The following is an 11,243-nucleotide window of genomic DNA, read 5'->3' as shown; positions in this document are numbered from 1 at the left end:
CTGGCCAAGTGCCTATCTTCTCTTTGAGACTTACTCCCAGTTCAGGCCGGAAGGGCAACCTAGTGTCATCCATGACACGTACTTGTTAGAAAGCAACATAAACTGACACATTCCAGGGCTATTGGTTCTCCCCAGCTATGCTCAGATCCATCTCACCTCCATTGCAATGGAGGAGATTTGTCAATATTTCACTACTTTTAAATTATGCTTTTCCAAGTGACTTGGATGGAAAGGTAGGTATAGCCTTTTTCACCTAGAAGATGAGTTTGAAACTCACTACCTACTACATCCAAGATTAGACCAATGATGGTTTTTTGCTATGTATTCATGCAGTAAATGCCATTCAACATTACTTATTTGGAGTACTTGCCTAGTTTTATACCCATCCACCGTTATTGCAGAATCCAAATAAGTAGACCTTAGCACATGATCAGCAGCATTAAATGACAGCCAAGTCTTATTTATCCAAGAAATTCAAACTGTAATTAAGTTCCAACATCTCTTTATTTTAAATGTGACAAAAAAAAAAATCTATTTGGAGATCACAGTACATGGGAATGAACAAGTTAAGAGTGACCAGCCATTCTGAGATAGAGCTATCTAAGCATTGTAGATTCAGAAGCTCTAAACTCCTCTAGAGACTCTGCACAGATGTGGGGGTGGGGTGGGGGAATTGGCACATCTCAAATTAAGTCAGTTTCTCCTAGATACCCCAGGGCAGGATTCTAGCACTGGCTTTTGAACAGTTTGCAATTAAAACAAAAAACCACACACACTTAAGGACAAATACAGCATAGGTTCCTTTCAAACCTAAAGCAATGTTACTGCTTTGGTCAGTTAAAGAAAAAAAGAAAACTCAAATAACCCAAATGCCTTAAGTGGCAGTCAGCTTCCATTTACATTCAAGGAACAAAAGAATGAAGTACTCTGACTTTTTTTTTTTTAAATGTCCATGAAGAGTAAAAAAAAAATCAAATTAATACCCAATTACTGAGAAAAGTAATAGATAAGCAAGGCATCCATACTGGCAAACTGTCTTCCCACCAGGTATCACCAAGGTGGAGAATATTCCCCTGAATGCCCAAACTTGGCATGAACTCTGAGCCAGCTGTGACAGGAACTGGTTTCTTGTTACTCTTGTTTCCGCCAGGCAAAAATGCTACACTTTGATCTAGTGCAGGGTGACATGTCCCTCAAAAGGAGAAGGAACATTCCAAGTTGGTGCATAGGATGAAGGCTGAAATTGAAAGGAAATCTGAGACTCTGAGTTAAGTCCCTGTTCAAAACTCTCATTCAACAGCAAGTCAAACAGTGCAGAATTATTCAGTCATTAAAACTCTGATAGGTAGTGAAAACACATGTGGTATTTAACTAACAGCAGGCCACTCTAATCTGAAAATGAGCTATTTCCGTTAGTGTTTCTGTTCTGAAGGGGCAAAAATAAAGGCTAAAATTAAACCAGCTTCTATCTGAACTTAAGTATCAAAGTCAAATGCAAATAGGGCTTCTAGAGGTATGTCACCCCCTGCTTCCCTTAAAAAAGTGTTCTTTAGCTTCCAGTCTGATAATTGGATAAGCAAAGGACAAATACAGCATTTGCTTTTTGATTGATTTGATGTAAAATGGTGCTCACACCCATTTGAAGAAGCTGTGATGCATACAGAGGTGGTATAGGTGCTCTAACTCCCTGAGAGGCAGTAGTTATATCAAGGAGAGAAGCTCTCTAAGCACCACTGTCTGCACCATGTGTTAGGTTGATATAATTATATTGCTCAGGAGTGTGGATTTTCCACACCCTGAGCAACATAGTAATGTTGACATTACGTTAGTGTAGACCACGCCTTAGGAGACTAGATTTCAAGGGGGCACTAGTACCACCTACAGTTATATCTATATTGCTATCAGGGTGACTGCAGCCTGACTAAAAATATGAGCTAACAGTTATGTCCACATACGCTGTAGTCACACCCGTTTGCAGTGTTGAACACCCTCAGTTTTGATTTAGGCGAGCCTAGCAAAACAGGTCTACAGATTCTTCTGGGGCTCTAGGCTAGAAGTTGCACTGCTGGGGTTTTTGAAGATTTCTGAGGGTAGTCCTGAAAGAGTGACTTGCTAGTACAAGATTTGAGTTCTACTAGAACCAGGTTTTGCTTTTAACATTTTGCAGCTGCTAACCCAAGTTCAATCTGTACTTGAACCAGAAGCATGCAGTAGAAGCACAAAGCCTAGTTGAAGGCCTCAGTGCCACTAAGGGAGACTGAATTAAGCAAGCAGCCAAGATTTAGGCTGGGTCTGCTACTTAAACTCTTCCCAGAGCTCATTATCATATTACCTAGTGCAAAAAAAAAAAAAGGGACATGCAGCATGAGATAAGGCACCAGATAGGCTGATAAGACTATTCTGCAAGAAGCTCACTGGTGATTGCACCTTGCAAGGCTGTTTAGGACTTCAGCTCCATCACATCATTAGGCCAGGATTACTGTGGGGGATAGCACACAGGGGATAAGACACATTCTAGCAACACTTATACCAGTGCAGTTGTGAGCCTGGTACAGAACTCGATAGGGCTTTAGGAAAACAGACTAGAGATAGAAAGGGGGAGAATTACAAGGTAAAAATTTAAGGCCAGGAAGCCATCTATTAAGAAACCAAACAAGTAGTCAGCTAGCATGAGGCTTCTGCAGATCAGGAATCCAATTACCATACCAGCATTTTAAATAAGAAAAAAAAAAAATACATATATTGTCTGAAGCTAGAGCTTATCTCTGGTGAAACAGGAATCCATAGCAGCCTTTTCCCCTGGCCTTCTTCCTCCGACAGAAGGATGCTATCCTTGCTGGTTAACTTCTTGAAGGCCAGATTCCACACCTTAGTTCCCCCCACCACCTTTTGATTTTAGTTTTGGTGCAGCAATACCAACTAGGCAGATCAATAGTAATAGTAGGACTTGCTACAGTTTGTAAGACAGAGCTAAGGTGTGTGGTTTTTTTTTTTTTTTGTTTTGTTTTTTTGAGAGCTTGGCACCCAGCAACTCAGAGGAAAGGGGAGTCATACACATTAGAATTTGGCTATTTCCTTCAGGCACCAAAATAAGAGCAAAGATGTGTCTATGATCCACCATTAGATCCTAGAACAGAAAGCAGTTTTGACTCATGCACATCTGTGAGAATTAAAAACATATCCCTGCACGCAGAGGGTTAGTACTTAAGTTACTATAAAGTTCAGGTATTGCTAATGCTAAACATCCATTAAAAAGGGTCAACCACTATACTGAGGTTGAGTGTTACTCTAGTGGTCCTCTCAGGGGAGTTCTCTTTCCTTCCCAGTGGGCCTTGTTAGTGGCATTACAGAACCTAATACCACCTGCTTGATTTGTTCCTGTACACCAGCTCTGGGAAGCTTACTTGTCTGAGTAGGAAGCTTTTGGTTTCCCACAAGGTAGATCTCCAGTAGTTTTTGTAACATGAACTTTAGAAAGAGAGGAATCAGTTTTCAAACTTGTTCAGTATTTCATTCACAGCACAGCAATGAAACATGTCCCTGAGATGCAAACACAAGTCAAGACTTTCCACGAGTAGGTGGCTCAATTTACAAGTGATGCATAAGTAATACTGGCACCTAGAAGGTCCCAGTTGAGTCAATGGAAGTTGCTTATTAATTTTTGAGTCTGCTGGGTATTTTTGAAAAAGGATGTCCGTTAGACTCAAGTTTAGTTGTCTCTACTTTGGACTCTTACCTAGCCAAGGTGGTCTTATGCTAACTTAAGCAAAAACTAAGTCTTACATTTTACATATGTCCCACTGAAACTGACCTTAGGAGTCTGTCATCCAGGAGTCAGACATGCTCTTAGCCTTTTATTGCAGGGGTGGGAAATGTCATCCTTAAGACATTAGAGGAAATTTTATTCTAGCAAAAGAGTCTATGTTTGTGCCAGTGTAGCATTGCCCAGCCATTACTTTTGCCTGTCAACTTGGGCCCTTAGGTCTTTGTCAACAATCTTGCTTTCTACTTTACTCTGCAGAGAGATTTGAATCCTATACTTAATGTTTGACAGCTACAGTACTTCCATATATGGAATTGCTGTACCACCACAGGCTCAAGAGAAGCCAGGTGTAATTTCTAGTTACCACAGATAGGAAGAAAGGTTTGTAAAGCTATGTTAAAGTATTGTCAAATGTCTATTTAAAGGCTGCTAAGTGTATGTCCAGGTCCTCTTCTGGAGAGTACTTGATCCAAATACTTTACTAGCTCAGACTGCAAGGCTGTGAAATGGCAGAGTTGACATCTGGATTTGTGGGACTTGGGACTTAGAAGCCTGGGAGGTGGGTCCTAAGCCTCAGGCTCCACCCTGAGCCCAAACAGCAACACTGCCATTCTAACATGGAGGGCCTAGGCCCTCCATAGGTGTTACCTGCACTATAGACATATCCTACTTAAGGAAACAGAAGTTTAAAGACAAGAATGTTAAGCATCCATCATTTAACTAGATTCAGGACATACACCCCTTTAAACAGCAATCCTCCCTTTCACAGAAGAGGGGCTTTCTACCCTGCACTTCAAGAATTACTCACAATATGGTCTGGTTTCTGCCTTTAGTCCTTAGGGGGCATTCTGCTAAACCATTTAGTAATGGCATTATATTTACATCTTTTCCTCAAGACAGAGGCTGGAGACCTATTTAAATTCTACAACTGAGCTGATGCTACAAACTTGTAAAAGTGCTTTGCTAAATTATGAAATAAGCATCCTTAGTTTGAGACAGTGATTAGTTTACTTTCTGCAAGTGTTGGATCCTGTCTTAAGATGTATAGGAATACAGGCATTCATAGGAAGCACTTATTTAGTTATTTACAAGGAAGTTCATGTTTGGAGTGTACCAGATAGGCACATCATCTTTCAACCAGTGAGAAGCAAGAATGCCTTTTTCAGTACTGTATTTGGCAGACAAGAGGTGTAAGAAAGGAGATGTTAAAATCTTAACATGGTGTGCTATTCTTATTGGAACAATGTGATAGGCATTCCTGGGAAGAGTTGCCCAGTGAAAAAAGCTTCCAGCTCCTTTAGACATTCAGGCTTCAAACAATTTTTTTACTCCAACATTGTTTTGATACTTGTAATTTTTTGAAGCTTTGTGTCAAGGACTTCAGTACATACGAGTTCACGTTCTGGGGAATGCTTGTCATCTGACTGAAAGTGTCTTTTCTGAAACTCAGCAACCAAAAGATGATTTCTAGCCAGTCCCACTGTCAAATCCCCTCAACAAGTCAATTTTTCTAGGAAAGCAACACAGTTATTGCAGGAATCAATCATTCCTGGCACCCCTTCATAAGAGGGGCACAATAAGGATATTACCCATTCTGTAATACCAGAAGTTACAAGATGCTCATGCACAGCATGAGCTGTTCAGGGGAACTGCTTATGTTAGAGTAGTCCAGTGGAAGGCAAAGGGGGAAAATGATCAGAACTTGAGACTAAGGGAGTGTCAAGTGAGCATGGGAGGCAATAAGGAAGCACAGATACTGATCTTGTGCTGCTTTGGGACATTTTTGGTTCCATACCAATTATTTTTGCAATTTTGTCTGAATAAGCAGCTGTATAGTTATACTTAAATAAATTTGCAATAGTCATGGCTGCAGTTAGTTTAAATTTGAGGACATGAGGCTATAGGATCCCTTCCCCTAACAAAATAAGGGCAATAAGGCTTCTTGTGACTTTTGTACAACGGGTCCTGAAGGGCTTTTTCTTTAAGCCAGGAGCCTAGTGGTGTGATCACACTACACACTAGGAAAATAGCACAGCCAGAGGCAAGCCAGATTCCCTTTAGAAAACCTCTGGCTGATTAACAGTTCCACCACACAAGGATCCATTTAAGAAACTCAAATTAGAGATTAGTTACAAGGCAGCCAAGTAGGATAAGACTGGCTATAGGGGATGGGGGCATTTGCAATGTAGTAGTTGCTGAAGTTCCCATCGCTAACATAGGGTGCTGGCTGATAATAGCAGGTAACATTAGTGGCATTAGGTATGATATTTTGTTCTGCCAGCACTCTGAGTGCTAACAGTGAGATCAGGTTGAGAGTCTGTCTCCGCTCATGTCCCATGAGGCACACTGTGCTCTCATTTACCACCCTGCGCAGGATCATGAGATAGTCATATTTACTTCTCTCTTCTTTGGAGAAATGGTTCTGGAGGTAAGTCTCTAATTTGCGCTGCTGATCCAGAATGTCAGGGAAGTCTATGAAGAAACGGGAGCACATGTAGCGCTCTAGAGTTTTAATCTCCTCTTTGTCCATGGGCCTGAAATCCCGCACTAAAAGATTACTGTATTTCAGCAGCCCACCACCTCGGATCTCCTCAGGATTCTTGGTTGCAATCAGTCTGTTTCGGAGGTGATCGAAGGCTGCTTCAAAGTCTCCATACATACTCTCCCCAATCACAGTTGGATGGAAGTGCTCTGACATAGGATTTTCTGAGCAGTCATAGTAAAAAAGCAAGGCGTCTAGTATGATTTGGAAAGAGTCCACACTGAACTCAAACTGTCGTCGTATGCGATCTACAAATTTTAGCTCTACATTCCTGCCATGTTTGTTGGAGAGTGATATTAAGCTCCATCGGTCGGTGTCTGTGCACACTTTCACAAGCTTCTGGATGTAGGCTTCCTTCAGAGTCACTGGGCTGATTTTTAGTTTGCTCACCCCTTCTGGCAGGAAATTTAAGAGGGACCGCAACACTATATCTCGGACAAACTGGAACTCAGTCTCAGTTGGAAGAGAGACTTGAAAAATTAGGTCCAGATCCTTGCACCCTAGCCCATTATCCTTGACTAAGACATGACCAGCTGCAGAGCCATTCAGTCGGACATCATGTACTTGGATGCCTGCCTCATCCAGTCTGCTGCGAACGGTTTGAACAATGTCCTTCAGGGTTATCTTTAGTGTTGGGAAGTTGCCCCGTCCATGGATTGGAACCACCTCTGTCAGAACCTCATGCAAACGGCTGACTTGCTCCCAGCTCAGTACACTGCATGACATGCAATCTGTATTACTTCCTTTGCCTGCCATTTTAAGGTTTGATTTCCTCCAAAGAAACTGGGAGGGAAAGAAAAACATTTTAAGTCAGATGTTGCTGTATTGCAATAGAGCACAGACTATACATCCAGGAAGTTATCCATGGTACTTGAGAATCCATTCATTTATACTTCAATAGAGATCAAGAACCTTTTGAACCAATACTCAGTCTGTGTGGTGATTAACTAAGCATGAAATTGTGTTGCTTTGAAGGACATACTTAGCTAGCAGTTGACCTACAGTACAATCCTACATGCTGCTGCTTCACAGCATGAATTTTGGCTTAGAATTGACAGATGAATGGCCTGAATTTCATAGGGACTGTAGCACCATAATGCCAGTTCAAAAAAAAAAACCGAGCTCTGAGAATCAGATGCAAGCCATTTACAGATGAAATAGCTATATTGCGCCTCTAATTGCTGTCTTCCAACATCACAATCTGCCACTTTAACATACCCCAGATAGAGAAATCTAGTTCCATTCAGCTTAAACTAATTCTCACAACTAAGACACTGCAGGATCCAGACTGCAAGCTGCAACTGTACCAGATAAGAGCTAGACTCCCTATGTTATTCTAGTCTCATTGCAGTCCTCAGAGAAAAGTCACTAGTTATAATAGCCAAAAGAACATTTTTGAAAATGCTTGCACTGACATTTTGTCTAACATGAAGGAGCCAGCACTCAAACCACATTAAGGATCATGTAATGGCAGTACCTCACCTTTTATGTTAAGGGTTTCTTTCCTCAGCAGCTTGGTGTCAGGCAGCAAATCTGCCAACACCTGGTCTTAGTTCAGACCTTCAGAAGTCTGTTCTGGTTGTGTGGCAGTTAGCTAGATTCTTGCAGCATACCTGCCTAAATAGCTTCACTTGAAAGCTATCAGACACTTAAAGGTTGTCTAGGGTATTTAGTTCTGATATTAAGTTAGATATCAAAATAGAGAAGACAGACACCTGTCTGAACTGGATCTCCTTGGTCTTAAACACCACAAAGGACACCTTCAGGGACCATTTTGCAAGATCTACATAATTACATTAGTCAACATTCTAAGGTTCTATAGATCCCTGCAAGTCAAACATGAGGCCCTCTATGTCTCAATTTATTTTCATTGACTAGATATGTAATGCCATGAGTGCTTTTAGATGTTCCCTCTAGTATGGGCTGCCCCTCCCACCCTTGACACTACTCACATCAAGCAACAGTGTCACTCTGGACCTAACTGAAGTGATAATAGTATGTAGCATTCTAGCAAAATAAGTATTTGGGTACTTTGTTTTCTTTTGTTACAATAGTCTTTTCAGGACAGTTCTAGAGGGCAAGATAGTTCAGTGCTGCTATTTGTGTCAGTCTCAGTGGAATTTCTACAGTTCTGTGTGAAACTGAATCCTAAAAAAAAAAAATCAGAAGCCTCTCGCATCTACATCTCTGATTCTAATCATGTAGAGATTGGAGGAGATGTTAAATGGTAGTGGTTTAGTGACAACTAACCAAGCTGTATCAGGGTGGTTTATAATAGGCTTAGGAAACCAGAGCCAAATGAGCCATAGACTTGGGACTAAGCCAGGTAAGCCAGAATTTCAGTAACTTCCATCCTATAGAAAGCAATGCAATATTAGAAGTGTTATCTGATCCATAAACATTTAAGATGTTAACAGGAGGTACATTCAGAATGGATTGGGCTGTGCTAGGATATTATGTGAGTCATGAATAGCAATATTGATCAAGTGCAGAAAGAGGCTTGTATTTTTAAAATTTGCATAAGATGCAAGGAAAATACATTTGCAGTCTGTTTGCTCTCAATGACAAGACAATAATATAGACAACTCTGTTAACTCAGCTGCAGCTATATGCTTGAGAATTTTAAATGTTACACTTTTGCATGCTGCAGTCAGCTTTTTAACTTGCACTCTCATGCACTTAGATTTCAGACTTCAGAATTGTCCTCTATGTTATACTACTAAAGATGTGGTATATACACACAGTCTCCATAGTTTATGTTAAGGCTACTACTGCAGCCACATTTGCACTTGTGTTTCCCTCTCTACCGAGGTAGAAGATGTCATATCAAAGTATGTCCTGTGTATTTCTGTTTCAGTTACCATGGCTGGAAGCGACCACTGCTCAGCTATTCTGTGCTCCTGAGCAACAAGAGCCATAGAACCTCACAGGAACTACTTTTGCACCTCCTCTTAGCACGACATCCATGCTCAATATAAAACTTGTCAGTGATGGTGAGTCCACCACACCCCTTGTTAAATTGTTCCTATGGTCAGCTACTCCCCAGCACGTGCATCTTATTGCCAATCTAACTTGGTGTAGGTTGGCCTTCCAGCCATTGCCCCCTGTTATCTTTCTCCCCTGGGCTGGAAAGCCTCATCCCCGAGTGCCTACCTGCACTTAAAACGCCACAGTCCTCCTGTCAGCGCAGATCACCCAGCAGCTAAGAGGGGAGAAGACTTGTTCGGGGGACCTAGCACTGGCTACACCCGTCTCCAGCTCAGCCGGGGGGAGAACGGATTTGGCCAAACCCCTGGCGGGGGCGTAGCCTTGTATGTCAAGTCCTCCCCGGCACCAGCCGGTCCTCCCCCAGGAAGGAAGGAGGTACGTGTTCCCCGGTCTGCTTTGCTAACCGCCCGCCTCCTGCGGCGCCCCCGCAGCGCCCTCCCCCGGGAAGGGAGCAGACGCGGCTCCCCACCACAGGCGTCTTCCCCCTTGGCCAGGCTCCGCCGCAGTTTGGCAAAAGGCGGCAGCCGAGGAGGGGGCGGGGCGAGCCGCCGTGCGTAGTGGCTCGGCTCGGCTCAGCCCGCCTGGGCTTTGGGCGCGGGCCGCCCAGCGGGGGAGGGGGAGTTGCTCACGGGGCTGCAGCGCCTCTGGGCGCGGGGGAGGGGGAGTTGCTCACGGGGCTGCAGCGCCTCTGGGCGCGGGGGAGGGGGGGAGACAGCGTGAGGCAGCCCCCCAGGCCGGCAGGACAGGCTGCCCCGCCCCCTAGTCACAGCGCGCGGAGTGCCTCTCGCTCACCTACCAGCTCGGCGACACGCGCCTCCAGAACCGCCACTCAGGCCTGTCACTTCGCCCAGGAGCCGCCCAACGGCTCCACTTATACCCGCCCTGGCCACGCCCGCTTCATTTGCATTTCGCACGCGGATTCCCCCCGGCGCCCGCCTGCCTGTGCAGCTTCCGAATTGTAATTGGCCGCCGCCTGAATGGGTCATACGTGACGTAGGGTAGCACGAGTCCGAGCCCGCCAGTGCCCCGGCCGCCTGGGTTGAGAAATCGTTGGAGCGCGCCCCCGCAAGAGCGGCCAGGTTTGTGCTTCGGGAGCGCGCCGCAAGGCTAATGGGCGCCCCGACTGCCAGCCGAGCCGCGCCCTGCCTCGGAACATCGGGAGGCGGGGGAAGGAGGCGCGTGGGGAGGGGGAGGGGGAGGGGGAGCGGGAGCGGGAGCACGAGCAGGAGAGGGAGCGGGGGTGTAGGTGGGCGCTGCAATAGGGTGGGGCTACAGGCAGGTCGCAGCCATCATCCCCGAATGCGACAGCTTGGGAGCCCCTCAGTGCTGCCCGCACTGGCACGGGCGTTGCTGGCCACGGGGCACAAGCAGTAAAACGGTCTCATCTGACTGGTTGTCCCCTACCCCCCCAGGTGCCCAAGCACACCAGACCCCTGAGGCACAGCTCATAGGTCCCAGCAACATGATGCGACTTAGGCAGCAAGGTCTGGTGAGCAGTGCACGAGGGTGGCACTTGTTATTCAACCAGTATTATTCAGGCTTCTCTCTGGGGGGATGTCATTTCTGCTTTGTTAGCTGCCCAGATAATAAGATAAGGGATCAGTAGAAGCAATATTCAAAGCATGAAGAAAGGACACTTTGTCATGTGGTTCTTTAAGACAATTGGCTGGGTGGATCTACTCTCCTTCATCACTCCAGACTCTTTACTGTAGATTGATGGTTTAGGGAAAGTTGGTACATGATGGTTTCTTTTATATGCTTGAGTTTGAATACATGTAGTCAAGGTGCCTGTAGAGGTGTGCCAGTCAATGAGGCTGAATGGAAAATATGAAGTTTGTACGCTGGGACTCACATGATTCAAAGGTAAGGCAGTCAAGTAGCGCTTTAAAGATTAACAAAATAATTTATTAGGTGATGAGCTTTTGTGGGACAGACTGAAGAAGTGGGTCT

General features: G+C 44.5%; 1 protein-coding gene across 3 annotated transcripts; it reads right to left on the bottom strand.

The window, feature by feature from the left end:
• Window positions 1–498: 498 nt before the first annotated feature.
• TENT5C (terminal nucleotidyltransferase 5C) lies at window positions 499–10,150 on the bottom strand. 3 transcript variants are annotated; one of them, XM_075000917.1, is made up of 2 exons: window positions 10,090–10,150; window positions 499–7,088 (listed from the first exon to the last, which is right to left on the bottom strand). In XM_075000917.1, exon 2 carries the CDS (start codon window positions 7,059–7,061, stop codon window positions 5,889–5,891), a length of 1,173 nt encoding a protein of 390 aa, XP_074857018.1. In that variant the 5' UTR covers window positions 7,062–7,088; window positions 10,090–10,150; the 3' UTR covers window positions 499–5,888. The 3 variants fall into 3 exon arrangements, with proteins under 3 accessions (XP_074857018.1, XP_074857034.1, XP_074857026.1); XM_075000933.1 differs by having other exon boundaries at window positions 10,086–10,141; XM_075000925.1 differs by lacking the exon at window positions 10,090–10,150 and adding an exon at window positions 9,459–9,556.
• Window positions 10,151–11,243: the final 1,093 nt, after the last annotated feature.

Source organism: Carettochelys insculpta, chromosome 1 (assembly GCF_033958435.1).
Source record: "Carettochelys insculpta isolate YL-2023 chromosome 1, ASM3395843v1, whole genome shotgun sequence".
Lineage (NCBI taxonomy): Eukaryota > Metazoa > Chordata > Testudines > Carettochelyidae > Carettochelys > Carettochelys insculpta.
Note: the sequence above shows the minus strand (reverse complement) of the source record. Positions and strands in the feature narration are given on the sequence as shown.